The sequence below is a fragment of the Remersonia thermophila genome, chromosome 5, assembly GCF_042764415.1.
Source record: "Remersonia thermophila strain ATCC 22073 chromosome 5, whole genome shotgun sequence".
Classification (NCBI taxonomy): Eukaryota; Fungi; Ascomycota; class Sordariomycetes; order Sordariales; family Chaetomiaceae; genus Remersonia; species Remersonia thermophila.
Genome location: NC_092221.1, coordinates 124,017 through 140,510, shown reverse-complemented (window position 1 = coordinate 140,510; position 16,494 = coordinate 124,017). Strand labels below are relative to the sequence as shown.

At 56.8% G+C, this 16,494-nt stretch overlaps 6 protein-coding genes across 6 annotated transcripts; 2 read left to right on the top strand and 4 right to left on the bottom strand.

Moving 5' to 3' along the window:
- Positions 1 to 952: 952 nt before the first annotated feature.
- VTJ83DRAFT_5286 (uncharacterized protein) lies at positions 953 to 2,540 on the top strand (the record flags this gene model as incomplete). Its single annotated transcript, XM_071011869.1, has 2 exons — positions 953 to 1,100; positions 1,192 to 2,540. The coding sequence occupies 2 exons, from the start codon at positions 953 to 955 to the stop codon at positions 2,538 to 2,540; spliced, it is 1,497 nt and encodes a 498-aa protein (XP_070864661.1).
- Positions 2,541 to 2,920: 380 nt separating this feature from the next.
- On the bottom strand, positions 2,921 to 4,582 carry VTJ83DRAFT_5285 (uncharacterized protein; the record flags this gene model as incomplete). The annotated part of the gene is made up of 1 exon (XM_071011868.1): positions 2,921 to 4,582. One exon carries the CDS (start codon positions 4,580 to 4,582, stop codon positions 2,921 to 2,923), a length of 1,662 nt encoding a protein of 553 aa, XP_070864660.1.
- A 624-nt stretch (positions 4,583 to 5,206) lies between these two features.
- VTJ83DRAFT_5284 (mitochondrial 54S ribosomal protein mL57) lies at positions 5,207 to 6,170 on the top strand (the record flags this gene model as incomplete). The annotated part of the gene is made up of 3 exons (XM_071011867.1): positions 5,207 to 5,633; positions 5,711 to 5,943; positions 6,027 to 6,170. The coding sequence occupies 3 exons, from the start codon at positions 5,207 to 5,209 to the stop codon at positions 6,168 to 6,170; spliced, it is 804 nt and encodes a 267-aa protein (XP_070864659.1).
- A 1,186-nt stretch (positions 6,171 to 7,356) lies between these two features.
- Positions 7,357 to 7,810, bottom strand: VTJ83DRAFT_5283 (uncharacterized protein; the record flags this gene model as incomplete). The annotated part of the gene is made up of 2 exons (XM_071011866.1): positions 7,357 to 7,728; positions 7,787 to 7,810. 2 exons carry the CDS (start codon positions 7,808 to 7,810, stop codon positions 7,357 to 7,359), a joined length of 396 nt encoding a protein of 131 aa, XP_070864658.1.
- A 1,588-nt stretch (positions 7,811 to 9,398) lies between these two features.
- VTJ83DRAFT_5282 (uncharacterized protein) lies at positions 9,399 to 11,337 on the bottom strand (the record flags this gene model as incomplete). Its single annotated transcript, XM_071011865.1, has 14 exons — positions 9,399 to 9,576; positions 9,635 to 9,696; positions 9,755 to 9,816; positions 9,868 to 9,977; positions 10,036 to 10,089; positions 10,145 to 10,165; positions 10,230 to 10,255; positions 10,311 to 10,343; positions 10,401 to 10,493; positions 10,633 to 10,751; positions 10,811 to 10,959; positions 11,030 to 11,159; positions 11,224 to 11,254; positions 11,323 to 11,337. The coding sequence occupies 14 exons, from the start codon at positions 11,335 to 11,337 to the stop codon at positions 9,399 to 9,401; spliced, it is 1,083 nt and encodes a 360-aa protein (XP_070864657.1).
- A 1,472-nt stretch (positions 11,338 to 12,809) lies between these two features.
- Positions 12,810 to 14,372, bottom strand: VTJ83DRAFT_5281 (uncharacterized protein; the record flags this gene model as incomplete). The annotated part of the gene is made up of 1 exon (XM_071011864.1): positions 12,810 to 14,372. One exon carries the CDS (start codon positions 14,370 to 14,372, stop codon positions 12,810 to 12,812), a length of 1,563 nt encoding a protein of 520 aa, XP_070864656.1.
- Between the last annotated feature and the right edge of the window lie 2,122 nt (positions 14,373 to 16,494).

The window sequence follows — 16,494 nt, the reverse complement described above, 5'->3', positions numbered from 1 at the left end:
GCTGGTGAGATGGCGTTGCAGAGGGGTGCTGATGGGGAAGAGCGGTGTGTGCGTGGCTGCTCTCCACTGGCAGATGCAGGATGCACGATTCCCAAGCGCTGGATGGAACCAACGCATGTGAACGGGCCAGGGTCAGGAGGGGACGCGCTAAACTGAAAACATCGTGTCAGGTGGAACTCGTCAGGAGTGCAACGCTGCCGTTGCCTGGGGGCCCGGCCAGGAGCTGCCAAGGGAAGCCGCTTGTGTCAGGTGCTCTTTTACTTTAGGAGATGCGTATTAAATGCGGCATTTGGAACTCGTACACAGATGGTGAGGGGAATAGGTAGCATGCAAGCAACAGGCTCTGGCAAACCCCAGCCCAGCCCTGGATCACCCAGACAGTCAATTCATTGGCCGCCTGGCCTCAAGGGCCTGCATCCGGCACAAGAGACGACAGACGAGAGACGATAAATATCCAGCTTTGTTATTGGGTGATTATTGGAGTTGTCTCGGAGTTGTCTCCGGCGGATGGGTAGTCAGATAACTAGTACAAGCAGGTGCGATGGTGGATGCCCTTCCCCGTCGTGGGGGTAATGGAAGTAGAAGCAGCAACCGACAATGACAGCGCGGGACCTACGACCAGAAGACCCATCTGACTTGCAGAACCTGCCTCCCCCAGGGACATTCTTCGTTCCCACGTGCCCGACCCAAGAGGTGCCACCCAGGAGAATTCAAAGTTGGCGCAACTCCTTGAAGTTCCGAACCATGGGGATGCCTCCATTCTCCTCCAGGGTTAGGGTTATTTAACCTTTAGCTCAAAATTTTCAAACATCATGCTAGTGCCCAGTCGGGGCAGCCATGCGACGAGACTGATTGCCTGGCTCCATACACAAACAGGAAGAAACTCTATTCGGGCAATATACTGGACGGGCTTGACCGAGGAATTGCACATCATATCGATCCCCTGCTTACCATGGAGGTCGAAATGGAGGTCGATCGCGGGTTTGATGATCGTACCCGGGATTTCATGAATTGGTTCCTCGCCCAGCCCGGGGCCATGCTCCGGTCTGATTTGATTAGCATTGAAGATTTGCGAGGTCGAAACGCTGGCCGAGGGATCAGTAAGTAGTGACAAGGAGAAATCCCATCATTGTGTCCTTAAGTGGCCACCAAAAGGGAGGACTCAGTCACTAACACGGGAATCCCATCTAGTTGCGAAAACCGATATTGCAGCCGACACGGTTCTCTTCACCATCCCTCGGCCTGCCATCATCTGCGCGGCAACTTCCGCCCTCAAGGACAAGATTCCAGGAATCTTCGACCTTGACGGGGACACGGTGTCCGACCCCGAGGGTGGAGGCGATGCGGGACCTCCCCAAGATTCATGGACCTTGCTGATACTGGCCATGTTGTATGAACACCTTCAGGGTACGGCCTCGCGCTGGAAGCCATACCTGGACGTGTTGCCGTCTAGTTTTGATACCCCAATGTTCTGGTCGAGCGCTGAGGTGTCAGAGCTGCAGGCGAGCGCTCTCGTTGGCAAGATTGGCAAGGAGGAGGCAGACCAAATGATCACCACCAAGATCATACCTGTCGTGAGAGCACACGAGGATGTTTTCTTCCCCTCTGGCAGCCAGAAGCTCAACAACGAACAGCTCCTTGGCCTCGCGCACCGCATGGGCAGCGCCATTATGGCATACGCTTTCGACCTCGAGAACGAGGACGGGAACGATGGCGAAGGAGAGGAACCTGAGGACGACTGGGTCGAAGACAAGGAGGGCAAGACGATGCTTGGAATGGTCCCGATGGCGGACATGCTGAATGCGGATGCCGAGTTCAACGCGCACATCAATCATGGCGAGGAGGCGCTTACGGCGACCGCGCTTCGGGACATCAAAGCTGGCGAGGAGATTCTCAACTACTACGGCCCGCTCCCGAACAGCGAGTTGTTGCGGAGGTACGGCTATGTCACGCCCAAACATAGCCGGTACGACGTGGTCGAGCTGCCCTGGCAGCTCATCGAGGAGGAGTTGAAGGAACGGGTCGGTGCCGACATGGCTCCCTCGGAGTGGGAAAAGGTCAAACAGCGTGTTCGGTCAGAGGATGAGTTTGAAGAAGGCCTCGTGCTTGAGCGCATCGGAGAGGATCCGGATCCGACGGGACAGCTGCTCAGCGAGGCCACTTTCTCTGGCCTACCTGACGAGTTGGGCATGCAGTTCAAAACGCTTATCAAGGCTGCGAAGAAATCAGGCAGCTCCAAGGTTGCGGCGGAACTCCTGGAGGACAAGGAAAAGCGAAAGAAAATCTACCTCCAGGTCGTACTGGCCGCCCTCCACGCCAGGGAACGCCAGTACCAAACTTCGCTAGAGGAGGACAAGCAGCTTCTAATGGGCCGACTTTCACGGGCCCAGGAGATGGCGATAGTGGTCAGGATGGGAGAGAAGAAGCTGCTCCGGGAAGCACAGGCGTGGGTTCGGGAGCAGATGGACGTGGCAAACCACCCTCTACAGGAACCAGGTTCCCAGGAGGATGGTCGGTCTGCGAAGAGACGGAAGCTGTAAGTGACTAGGAACAATCAATGACCACCCAGTGACGCCATCACGGCTGGGGTCATCGGGGGCTTGAACACTTATTCTGCTATAGGATTGAAGGATGTACATATTAGGTATTATTAGCAATGCTATGTCTTTAACGAACTCAAAGAGTGCCGAGGATGGAGGCTAGCAGACACGGGCAGGGTTGGCTCTGGGATGCGACTATCACCTCATGTCTGGGTTTCACACACCCAAGTTCCTCAACAGCAGGACCTAGCTAGGCGGCCTTGCTTCGGTTGTGCGAATTTAGAACGACCAACGCCCGGAAGAGGAATAGAATGACAGCCCCGTAAACTGCTCGGGGCAGCGAAGCACGTCGACTGGGGCATGGCCTCTTCGAGCCTTTCCTACGACGATCCCGGCGCGTCCGTCGGCTGAGCATCCCCTTTCCTCTTCCTCACCAGACTGCCGCTGAGGATATTGACCTGCTGCGGAATCGATGCGTTTACTACGGGCGCCTCTTTAGCTGGCTCCGTTGGCACTGCCGACTGACGGATGTCGTGATCTGACGGGCGAGGTGCATTCTTCCTCCTAACCAAACTGGTTAAGTTGGTCACGGCGGCGCTCGAGGTGCTATCCGCCGGCCCGTTGGCGGCGCTTGAACCAGAGAGTGCCGCCTTGCCCACAACATCAACGTTCGAAACCACATCATCACCCACGCCGGCCTCGTTGATCCACCTCCGCGAACTCCCGACGGCCTTCTCGATGGTGGAAAAGTCAAGGTGAAGGAGGAGCTCCATGATCCTCTTGTAATCAGCCTCTGTCACAAGCTTGTCGCCACGGCCTTCAGGTGGCCAGTAGTAGTAGGCTGTCATGGTAGGACGGTTGACCAGAGAATTGCGCACGTGGGTCTTGATTCTGGGCGCACGCGGTATGATTGGGCCGGTGAGTTTCTTTTGCTTCTTCTTCAACCGCTTCTTGTCGGTCTTGGATGAAGCCGCCCTGGGGATTTTGACATGGGGTTGTGCTGATGCCTCAAGCGGGTTCGGGTCGAAGACTAACCAAATGAACCCTGTCAGACGGCCACTGGAGCACTCTTGCCGAAAAGCCATCATCTCCCAGAACTGCTCCAGCGACCTGACACTCTTCCAAGCGGCGATATTCTGTTTCTGATTCGATACCTCTTCGTCGAGCTCGTCGCGGAACCGGGCCTTGGGATCATCGGGGTAGCCAGGGATGAGGCATCGCGGAGGTACCCGGCCAAGGTCGCGGGTATGGTGAGAAATGCGCTCCAGCGGGTGGCCGATGGTCCAGTTTTCCCCGCTCCCAGGCGTCCGGGGGATGAAGGCGCGCATTTCTCCTTCCTCCAACCCCGGTACCAGCAGGTATCCTTTGGTTCCTGCCCATGAACCTTTGCGCGACACTTCGATCAGCGGGTTGAGGACCCTACACCACCACCGAACGAGGCCCCAGTCGTCGAGGACATGCTTCCCGCTGTTGTGGACACTCCCCGGGAAGAGATATTGTGACTGGGCGCGGGCGAATAGGTTGACGACCGACTGCACATGGTTACGGCGTCGATGGTCGAGGAGATAGGCGAGAAACGTGGTGCAGACCTGGCGGATCGGGGATGGAGCGTCCTTGGGGAGGCCGAGGAGATGGAGGTAGCCCGTGGAGTCTGCTTTGGAGACGAAGAGCGTGGTTTGGTACGCTGTGGTGAACACAAAGACCTCGACGGCGAATGCCAGGGTTCGATCCCGAACTTCTGGTGCCTTCGGTTGGTCGGCTCCTGGAGAGGAGCGCTTTGCGGGAGCGGCGGTCGTGGCCTTGTCGGGAGGGTGGATGGAGACGGCAAGAAAGTGGCTCTCCCGGTAGGTCTTGTCGGGTCGTTGACCTGGCGGAGCAGGGCAGAGGGGCTCGGTTCGCGTCGGAGGCGTCGAAATATGGTGGACACCGAACTTGTATCCTTGGGGCAGTACGGATGCTAGTCTTTCGCGAAGAGAAGTTGCACCGTTGTAACCGGCGCTACTTGCGCCAGCATCGGGAGCTGATGGCACGATAGATGTCATGGTGGCAGGCAGAACGCGGCACGCGATACGGCTTCTCGTACCTGCAAAAGGATGGAAATCCAGGAAGTTGAAGGACAAGGCGTTGAGAGGAGACAAGGTACACGGCGCAGACAGGCGGTAAACGATGCAAAATGACGTTGGTAGGTGCAATATGTTGCCTTACTCAATGGGCATATCGGAGTCGTGTTCATGTGAAGTCTTGGACCAGGCGGTAACGGGATGCACGCCAGGGACAGAAGGGAACCTGGTCGTGTTGGTGGCGTCTCCTGCCAGGTGCAAGCTGGAATATCGAGGCGCGCGAGGCTTCCTGCGAAGCGGCGAGCTGTCGCGCAATTGGCCAACCATGCGTGGGGGAAAGACCCCGCTTCTGCACAAGGCTGTGTAATTTACGCGCTCGCGGTACACGTTAAAATGGCTGTACTTTACCGTACTTGACAGTATCACCGCCTTCCGTTTCTGGGGACCTTGCCTGAACAACCCGCCGTGTGGGAAGCAGACTTGGCAAACTCGGGTCTCGAAAAAAATCACGGGCGCCGACCTGAACACCACGAGCCTGGAACGCTGCGATCCTCGAGACACCACCATATCGATCCGCACCCCCGAGGCTCCCGCGCTACCGCTACAATGGCTCCAAATCCCTCTCGGACCGTCATATCGGCAACTTCACAGGCACTGCGACGATGCGCATGCCCCGCTCAACCGGCAGCCCCGCGGCGCCTGATGCAGGCCACCCGCCCACTCTCGTCCTCCTCCACAGCACGCAGTCCCGAGGCTTCTGAGTCGGCCACGGGGCAGCAGCAAGAACGGCCACGCTGGTCATACACGCCGGAGCGGATGAAGGGACCGGGATTCTCCATCAACCCCGTCAAGAACCCCAGCAGAACAATCTGGCACAACAACGAGGATCCCGCCAAGCTCGACGCCATGTACAACCGCCTGCTGGGGAGCAAGGGCCCGGACATGCTGCCAGACGAGATCAAGTGGCTAGCCGTGACGCACAAGAGCTTTGATCAGGGAAGGAGAGGATTCAACACGAGGCTGGCTTACTTTGGTGGGTGCAAGAGCCTCGAGCAGGCGAGGGGTGACATGCCATGAACAGGCGCGCTAACGTGGCCCGCTTGGCTGCAGGGAGATTGATCCTCTCGCTCGAGACGACACGCCACATCATGATCAGCCCAGCGCCAGCGCGGGATCCGCCGTCCCCGGATGAATTCGGCCGCGAGCCCTTCCAACACCCCGCTCTCGTCAACATCGACAAGCTCCAGACCCGCCAGCCGCAGGACATTGTGTCTAAGGAGAAGCTGACAAAGCTTGCCATTGAAGTTGGCCTGCCCGAGGTTGTCAGGTGGAAGCCGAAAATGGTATGTTGGCGGAAATCGCAATCTGCATCGCGTTGGTCTGGGTAAAGTCTCAGCCGGCTGACTCGGCCCCTGGCCTCCTCTAGCCCGAGAACCTCGAAGCTTCGGGATTGACCGTTGTCCTCAATACGTCACTGTTTGCCATCATTGGCGCCATCTCCTTGCAGCACGGCGCAGAGGTCGCTCAAAAAATCGTCCGCGAGAAGATCCTCAGGAGACTGGGGGCGTGAACGGGATGCTCGTGTAATGACTAGAACTTGTATATGTTGTACCATATGAATACCAATGGCGTCGTAAGGGACGGGGCCTCTGGGGCTCTCCGCTGTGGTTCATGATACTATCCGTTCTCCTTGGTAGAGGCGAAGAGCTCCTGCGAATGTCGGGTGATGGATCCTGCCTGGGTTTCTATAGGAAATCAAACGGGGCCGGGGCCTGTTTGTCTCCCGCTGCAGTTCCCAAGTCGGCTTAAATCGCTCCGGGATTAGTTCTGCCCGAGTGCCCGCAAGAGGCCGCCCACTTTCAGCCGTGGTTGGTTCCTGTCATTGGTACCTACCTAATGGTTCGGCATCCTGGCGAGGCTTGGTTTGAACAGGAGCATGGGCCGACATGACAAGACCTCCCATACTTGCGACATGACCAGGTTCATGTCGTTGGAGGCCACATGGAACTGTAAAGCCGAGCCAGGAGCAATCACAGACCCCATGTACTATGGTCAACCCTCTGAAAGTATCAACAGAATGACAGTGAGCTTCCGAAATCCGACCTTGGAGAAGCCAGCGTCAAAGGACTGGACAACCGGTGTGATGGATTCAGAAGCTGGGGAGGTCGACACGGTTCAGAACATATTCAAAGTCACTGGGTTGAGCTGTATGTTGGATGTGTGGATGCCATTGTGCTACCAAGGAGAAAAAAGAAAAGGAAACGGAAAAGGCGAAAAAAAAATAAAAAATCAAAAAGCCCATTCATAGATCCCAAGATATCCCATGCCACGAAACATCCCGTGCTGCTGTGCCGTTCATGATCCCAAATACCCAAAATGCTAAGAGTCCCGAAGAAGAAAAAACCCGACATATGTCGTTCTTGCGCCCAGAACATCCGCAATGACCGAACTGCAGGAGAAGAAGAAGGTGCCAAGTGGCTTTGGGAGTCGCCTGTCGCTTCCGGCGTCGCTCGAGTCCAGATGGCTCGGTCCTGGACTCGGACCCCAGGCTTAGGGAACTATGCAGAGCGCGTGCTTGATGGTGCCGTCTTCTCGACGGCCTCGCCATTCCCAGTCACCCACCATTCCACCGCAGTGCAGGATGCAGACGACGATCAGAACTGCCCGGGGTGGTTGGCGTACTGGCTCCCACCGGCGCGGCGGGTGCCGACCGAGCTGATGCTTTCGCTCGGAGCGATGCAGGCGTTGTCGTTGAGCTAGTTGCGGCTGTAGAGGGGCGACTCCTCGACGACCTTCCAGTCGCCAGCATCGGTGGTGGCGGTGCGGTTGAAGGTCTTAGCGTCACGGGGCGGGCTCAGGGGCGGGGCGGCCGATCCCGCGGGCGCCCACTTGGCATAGCCGGCCCTGACAACCACCTGAACACCGGCGGGAAGGGTCATGTGGCCGGAGCCCTTGGCGAGCAGGATCACGTCCTCGCCGGTGCCCATGCGCTCGCCGCGCATGAACACAATGTCGCCGCAGTCTCCAAAGTCAAACTCGCGCTCGAAGTTCGCCGCAGGATACTCCTGGTACTCGTAGCGGTCGCGGGCGCTGAAGACAGCATTGGTCTTGTCGCTCCACCGCCTCCTCTGTCACCGGTGTGTTAGCAGCTGGAGGGTGATATGCTGTGGATGGGAGATCACTTACGAGCTCAGCAGCGTCGACGGCCATTTTTGGTGATTGTGCGAATAGAGAGTGTGTGTTGAGAGGTTATGGGTGGCTTGGTGAGGCCTCGTTGGTGTCGATCTCAGGTGGACTGATGGATGCTTTGTGTGTTTGAGCTGTGTGCTGGAGAGGGAGAGATCGAGGGCACATCTCGGGATGATTTCTCGTCTATTTAAGCTTCTTCGTCGAGGAGCCGGTGATGCCTATTCATGCCCGAGAGATCCTCATCATCTCGTTACATCAGACTAGGGCGTTGCATGAGTGGCGACGTTCATGCTGGACCCCATCTCCCCATCTCCCCAGCCATCACCAATCGATCTCTACAGAATATGGACATGATCCAATCATGCCGCTATCATGTCCCCGAGAATTGGTTGGAGCCTGACGAGACTGCTTTGGAGTTTGCCGTGGGAACCCAAGACCGACCCACGACCACTTGGCAGGGACCCGTTTCGTGACGTGGCGCCCGCCCCACGGACCCTCCTGCTGGCTTCGGCCTGCCACGGTGGGGCGAGACCACGAGCTACACGATGGATCTTGCCTCGTACCACGGGGCGAGAGGCGCGGCGGCGTTCCATTGGATGCTTCACCTCAGCTGTGGCTGTTGGGTCGTCGTGGCACACCAGCTGAGTTGAGCTCTCTTCACGTCGTACGGGTGTCGAGGCGAGGATGAGCGCGGCAACAGCGCGTGGATCAGGGCGTTACTGCAGTTCGATCGTGCAGATCTCGTGTGATCTGAGATGCGTTCAGGCACCACGTCGTGCCAATCAGGCTGAGGGGCCTAAAAGATGGCCACCCAGAAACGGCGCTAGCCGTCCGCCTCCAACGCTTTGCTGGTCTGCAGCCTCATCGGACGGAGAAGCTAATGCAACGCGGAACATGATCCGGTATACGATATGTCGGTGCTGTTGATGTGCGCATGGCTGGTTCGTGATCCTGTTGGCTCATCCACAGCCGCCTGCCTACTGTGTCGACGGTTCAGTGGGCATCTTCGCCAAAATTGCAGTCGCGCAAGAAGCGCTGGACGACCAACTCAGCGACGGGGCGAGATGACTTCTTCCAATTGTTACTTTCCTCGGCCTGGCCTTCTCTCCCTTTGCGAACTTGCATCGATATTCTCACAAAAAATCGAGGCCCAGGGGAGCACGGTTCTTCGCGATAGCCGCTGTTGGTCACAACAGTCCGCCTGGCCATGGCCCACGGAGGCCCCATGTCGGGCGATGAAAGTTTGATTGTAGACAAGCGCCTCACATCATATCCTGGTCACCCTCCGGGCCAAAGAACCGCGGTCATTTCGACATCACAAAGACGTATTGGAAGTGAGGGGGTAACTGGCACCTTGGGACCTGGATCCGTCTCGGCCCTCTTTCCGGGATGTTCAGTGTCGATTGTCGACGAGGACAATCAACTGCCATGTGCGAGGGAATGGGTATTGCATTATAGTTGCTTCAGACGATCTAGGCTAGAGAGGCCTTTGACTTCCCCTCCAACCCCAGTTAATTCCCAAGTTCACCATAGACCCCCAAGTTTTGCCACTCTCGAGTTTACTGGTGCCATGACACAAATTCCATCACGACCGCTGAACTCTCACCCCTCACAAGGTGCCAGCAGCGCCGAAGTCGTGGAGCAGCTCCGTTACCCGAGCGGACATGGTCTTCTCACCCTCGCGAACCCAGACCCTAGGATCGTACTTCTTCTTGTTGGGCTTGTTGGGGCCTTCGGGGTTGCCGACCTGGGCCTTGAGGTAGTCAATGTTCTTGGTGATGTAGTCGCTGTGGGTGGTTTCGTCAGCCCGATGTAACGTTACGGGAAACTCAAGAGTCCACGAACCGGATGCCGGTGGTGTAAGCCCACTGCAGATCAGTGTCGACGTTGACCTTGACCACGCCATGCTGTGGACTGTTGTCAGCTTTCAAAGCGTATGATGTGAGGGCTTGCAATGGGGCCTACGCTGATGGCAATGCGGTACTCCTCCTTGCTCGAACCGGAGCCACCGTGGAACACGAAGAAGACTTGAAAGGTCAGTCAGCATCCAACTCGGCCAGTGACAAGAGACCACGTACCAGGCTTCTCGTCCTTGCCGCCCAGCTGCTCGGAGACGTATTTCTGGTGCTTGCCGAGAAGCTCAGGGTGCAAGCGGACATTGCCCGGGGCGTAGACGCCGTGAACATTGCTACGGGCCCATTAGTGATTGGGTGACAAGACGGCGGCGGGGAAGCGGAAGTGTTTACCCGAAGCCAGCGGCGATCGAGAAGTAGTTGGAGTGAGGGCGGAAGGCTTGCTCGCTACACAGCATGTCAGTTCCACACCCTTGGCGGTTGGGGCATTTGGTGAACGCACATCCTCCAAATATCCTCGGGCCTGGTCTCCGCGTTAGTACTCCTTACGGCCCCATAGCTCATCAGGTAGGGCGTCTAAAACTCACTGAGTGTAGAGAGCAGCGTTGTCAACCTGCAGGCAGGGGTCAGTCAGGAATCACGGAAAGTTGCTGCCGGCTGAAACGTACGCCAGTGTTGTCGACGCCGTCCTCCTCACCACCCTGTACAGTTATTAGCACGTGCGCTGGTCAAGAAACGAAAGGGACGCGCAATCCTACAGTGATGCCAATCTCCATCTCGAGCCACTGCTTCATGGGGGCCATCCTCTTGAGATACTCGACGCAGGTGTTGATGTTCTCATCGACGGACTCCTCTGGGGGGGCGTCATATTAGCATTAGCTCGACGAACGGCTGAGCGAGAGAGGTTCGGAACCTTGAGAGGAGAGACGTACCAGACTATGACGGTCAGTACCAAGCATGCTATTCTCGAGGTAGGCTACAGTGACATACCAGATCGATCATGTGAGAGGAGAAGAGGGGAACGCCGTTCTTCTTGAAGAACTTCTCGTCCTCATCGAGCATGCCGTCGAGCCAGGGGAGGAGCTTCTTGGCGCAGTGGTCGGTGTGAACTAGAAGCAGCACAAGTCAGGCACAAGGGATCCCGCGCATGGCGACAGGTTCCACATACGGACAACGGGAATGCCATAGAGGGGAGCGACAGCGCGGATGTAGTGCGCGGCAGCGATGGCACCGCCAACCGAAGCCTCGCGCTTATCGGCGCTGTCCTTCACGCCCTTGCCGGCGAAGTAGGCAGAGCCGCCCTGGCTGGCCTGCAGACTGACCATGGACTGTCAACATCGGAACACCCAGGGGACTCGAGATGGGGCACAGTCGTCGAGAAGCTTACATGATAGGAGCCTTGGCATCACGAGCAGCCTCAAGGGCGGCGACAACGGTGCTGGAGGAGGTGATGTTGATGGCCGGAATGGCGAAGCCCTTCTCGCGGGCGTAGGTGAACAGCTTCAGGACGTCATCGCCTGTTGTGTTGTGTCGTGGTCAGTACTTCTCGCTTGACGCCGATTTCGGACGGGCATTGCGAACCGTAGATGACGCCGGCAGGCAGCTTGAGGTCCTGTGCAGGGCATGGTCAGCCAGGAGTCATGGATGGAGAAATTATCTGTCCATTGATGCGTCTCATACCTCGAGGATACCCATTTTGGCTGTTGTTGACTTGTTGTGTGGAGGGCAAAATCCGGAAGTTTGCTCTTGGACGGCGGGGTAATGTCTATCGATTGATTTGTTGAATGGGTCAAACCAAGGTTCTCCAACCAACCTCAGCGAGACGAGAGAAAGAGGAACAGGGGAAAAAAAGGGGGGGGGAGGGGGGCCGTGTCTCGCAGAAATGATAAACCGTAGCCGATGAGGGATTTGAATATGACGCACCAGAACAGACCTTGAACTGGACTCAGCTCCTGGATCTAGATCGAATTCGTCGATGTCGGAGACAAGTTCACCTTGATGCGGGAGCTCCAACCTGGAATTGGGGGTCATGAGCTGAGGGTTGGCGAGGGTGGGTGCGGGGTCGGCCGATAGCTCAGGTCTTCCCAAGCCCGCGGGGCCATTGAAGTGGGGGGCTCTCCCGTCTTGGCGCCTTCCACCCCACCAAAACTGACACTAAGCGGCACCAGAATTTACGTCACAATCTCACCGCATGCCCCACCAAGCTTCCGATCTCGATTATGCCCGCTCGGGAGAGGGCAGAGAAGCAGCCCATTGCTCAGGACACCATGGGTCCAGAACCAAGCGAGCATTGGGCGTTGGGTCTAGGTAAAATGGTGACTGCTATCTTGTGGCTGGTGCCATATGGACATGAGCTGCCGTTCTTCACTGCTCACGAGGCTTCATTTCTCGATGTTACAATTTCCTCCCAGCCCGAGTCTTTGATTCAGGTCCGTTCGGCACGAACGTGTCTTGGCTCGGCTCAGGACCGGCACGATCCGGAAACCTATCACCGGTGTGTTTGCCTGAACGTTGTCCATGTCGGGTCAGCCCGGCCAATCTCCAACGCCCAAACAACCGATGACTCGGAGTTCCGACTTGGATGACGGTCAGCTGACCTCGGTATGAACCGGGTATGAGTATAGTTGAACTGGGTGTAAGGAAGACGGGAATGGTGATCGGGACCACACTTCCACTACCGAGAATCCGATTGAGGTTGCCAGGCCCACATGATCTTGCCGGAGACAACAACATCGGAAATTACTTCATAACAGCCCTTGCGATTTGAGAGACATCTACGAGGTTCGATCAAGATTCTACACGAAGGCATAACACCATGGAGGATGCAGCATCCGTCAGCCATATCGTGAAGCACACACCAAGCGTGAGGCCGGCGTCCATTTTGTGGCACTTTGGGATGTTTGGGTTCTGTTGTGGTACGAGGCAGCGGGTTGGATGGGGCGAACCTCGGGATGAAAGCCTGAAAGTAAACAAATGACGACTTGGTTGGTTTCTGACTCCATCCGAACGTCAGCCCGTTTGTCCATGACAGTCATTGAGTGAGTCCGATAACCAGATATCGCTGGAAGGTCCAACGCTTAAGAGACCACGTAAGGTACTTAGGTAGCCAGGTTCAACGTTCCTCCATCTCAAACCAAGCGCCCCTCGACCAAGACATCTCCCAATGCTCACGCCTTGACCCTTCTCTTGACACGAATCGTGGCCTTGAGAGGCGGCACCCTGCTCATACCTATCCACATGTTGCGAGGGCGGCTCTTCATGATCTCGATGTCGTAGTTGACAACCAGGTGTGCCAGGACGAGCTTGAGCTCGTTGGAAGCGAAGAACCGACCGGGGCAGGCGTCCCGCCCATGACCAAACGCGAGGTATTCGGGCCCTGTGGTGGCAAAGGCCTTGGCTGCCCGCTTGACGTAATCGACGCTTTTGTCAGCCCGTTGCTCGGCGAAACGGAATGGCCGGAACTCCTTGGCGCCCGGGTAGATGTTGTCGTCGTGGAACACCGGATAGCTGTGGGCAGCGACATTCCAGCCGCGAGGGATCTTGACCCCCGACGGCGTAACGACTCCATCCTTGGCCGTTACCGCCCGCATCAGGCCGATGGTGACGAACGAGTTCAGCCGAGACGCTTCGCGCATGACGCTGTCGAGCTTTTGCATCTGCGCGAGCGCCCGCTTGTTCCACTGGCCGCCATGCTCGGCCAGGACGCCTTCGATCTCGGCCCGCAGCTCGTCAATGTATTCTTGCTTCGACGCTGCCAGCTCGAGGATCGCCGTCGTGATGGCGAAGGAGGAGGTATGGATGGCGGCGAAATTGAGGAGTAAAACCCGGTCCGCCAGGGCCTCAATTCTCCAGTGGTAAGGATCGCCCACGAGCTTAGCATGCTTGATGGACCACTGGAGAAAGTCGTTGGGCTCGGGCCCTAGCTTCTCACCGAGCCCCTGCTGACGGGCGTCGTAGTCGGTCAGGCGCTGCTCAATGGTGGACCAGAGAATCTTCCTGAAGCGCCGCGTGCGCACGCGGATGGGGATGGTCAGGAACAGGGCAACGAGCGGACGCAGCGGCCACCACACCAGATGCAGCAGCATCGACACAAGGGGCACGTCCTGGGCATACGCCATGCCCAACTCAAGCAGCACCGGGTCGCGACAGTGCGGCCTGCCCACAAAAACGCGATTCGAGACATGGCCGATGACCCTCCTCATAGTGTCGTACACGCACACTTCCTGGTACTCGGTTGGCGACCCCCACACTTCCTCGACCGACCAGGCGGTCTCGTCAGCGACGTCTGGAACAAGATTGCCGATCTGGCTGGTCAGGCTCGTAGTGATGACTTTGTTTTGCTGCGGCTGATGTATCAGCAACGGGTCGGTGACGGTATAGTCGGTCTGCAGGTCCTCAATTGTCTGGACGTGGCTGTTAAGGATAGAGTCTGGCTGTTCAGTGATCCACGGGGTCTCGGAGCGAGGCAGCAACACCGTCTTGTGACGGCCTAGCACCGGGATGTGAGCAGCCTTATCTCGAAACTTTTCATCGGCCTCAAGCACCGCCGCTTTGAAATCCAGCAGGTTCCTCAGCGCTGCCTGGTGGTAGGGGAACCAGTCACCCTCCCGGGAGCCGATAATGGGGAGTTTGGGCCGCTCCCGCGCAGCAACCACGAGCCGGCGGATGATGAAGGCTACCAGCGCCAATACCGGCCCCAACACTGCCGGCCTCAGAGCGAACTCGATCATGTGCTAAGATCGCACGACCCTGGTGGCCCAGGGCGAGGGTTTTGATCCCGACGCGCTTTGACGAGAAAAAAGAAAAACCTTCCACCAGGGCCAACGAACGTTGGGTTGTATGGTGTGGTTTTTGAGGTGTCAAATCCAGAAAAGATAACAGTTTCACCACCGGCTTCTGTAAAGGCCGTTGTTGTGACGGGCGATTTTCTCAAGAGGGGTGAGCGCTGGGAGATGACAGTCGTATTGCCACGAACCTGTTGCGTTACTTTAATAATCCATGAGGTGTACGTGTTTGAGGAGAAAGCCGAGAGTTCAACCTGGCATCGATCCTTCAGGCAGGGGGGCAGGCAGGTGTACGGTGGTATGTGTAAGCACCTGGTCATGTTATCGAAACTGTGGCTCGTTTCGAAACGAGCCATTTGCTCTCCTGGTATTGCGCCTTCGGAAAGCAAGATGCCTTCTGGTATCAGCGCTAACGCTCCCGAACTTTTTTCCAGGCCAATGGAAGCTTGCTGTGCTGCCAACCGAGCCGCCCTCTATCGGCCTGGAGTTCTTACGACAGATTTCCCCCAACCTTGAAGGTTGCCCCCTGGCCCAAAGTTCCCAACTGAGCGCCATTCTGGCAAACTCGTGGGAAACCAACAACACATCACGGGTGGCCAATGCTACCCTGGCCACTGCAATACAACCATTTTGGACGGTTGGCTGGTCTGAAGGACGTCTTCTGAACTTGACGCTTTGGGGCTTAAGAGCAACCCAATGTTGACACCATCGAGCCGAGCACGGCGTAGTATCTGCCGACCCCCCAGCAGAGAGACGATAACTGATGATGCATGGTTCCAAGAGTGACAATCGAGGTCCAGGCTCAATACGCCAATAGGTGCTGGGCAGTAGAGCGTTGCTGCAGTATCATGCAGCCGATGCGGCCAAGGGAGGCAGACCGTGTGCCGGCCCCATGACCACGCACCGGGGCAGCTTGGCACAAATAAGAGCCTACTACCGCTGTGCGTGGGGTTCCGCATCAATCGCATAAACGCTTCCAGAGAAAAGCTATTATAGCAACTCTGCGTTCTTTGGTCCTATCACAATACTGTAGACTTTGTAACAGCATCGACTCACGGTGAGACTAAAACGGCCAGCGTGATTACCCTTCCCTGACTTCCTTTCTAGTGGCAACCATGTGTGTGTAGATGCGTTAGCTTTTGCCTAGCTTTACATACAGTTGAATAACAAAGCTGCGCCGAATCCTTCATCCCGAGTCCCTGGATCTGTCCCTTGGCTCCCGCAAGCCAAAGCTGCCTCTGATACGTGGCTATGTCCTCGAAATATTCATCCCGCTCTTTGCCGTCTTGGGTGCTGCCATGCCTGCGCTTGCGGCCAAGCCTTGGCTTATTTGTTTGATACATCCATGGCTTGGTTCCATGGCAGGAGGCGGGATATAGCCCAACGAATAAACGAACCCTGACGGCGATCAAATACTCATGGCTTGGTATCAATAGACAGAGAACGCTACCGGCAGATGATATAATAATAACGCGACAAACAAGCCACGTATGGTGAACCGAACAAACATGAAACGACCTTGACTCCACAAATCCCTATAACTTGGAAAAGCATCACCTCTGTGGAACCGAACTGGCATGACATTTGCAGACGCCGTGTAGTCAACGCCGTGAACAGCCTGTCCGGTGGCTTACGGCAACTCTTTCTTCTTATGGGACCAAGAAGCCTTTGTATCGTCAAGTCTGAGACGTTGAACCATGAGAAGTAAGCTCAGCATACCCTTTCGCTCCTTAGGATGCCGTGTCGTTGACTTTTCAAACAGAGCTTCATGCTGGCACCGTTTATGTGCTCCATACCTTCTCATTCCTTGGGGCTGCTACCCGGACGACAAGCCCCTGGGACCCGGTCGAGTTGTCACTTAGTGTCTCTGGTAGCTGCGCGGTGGCTATTGATGATACAACACAGCCGGATTTCGAGGGGAGCAGAGGTGTTCCTTGGACGCATCCGCCGAACTGCGTTACCTCTGTGTTTTCTGGGCCGCTGGAGAAGCTATGTCTCTACTCCTCCACCGCATACAACGACGGTACCGGCATTAGCCTCGTCGTCAGGCCTCAAGTAGCAGCCAGCA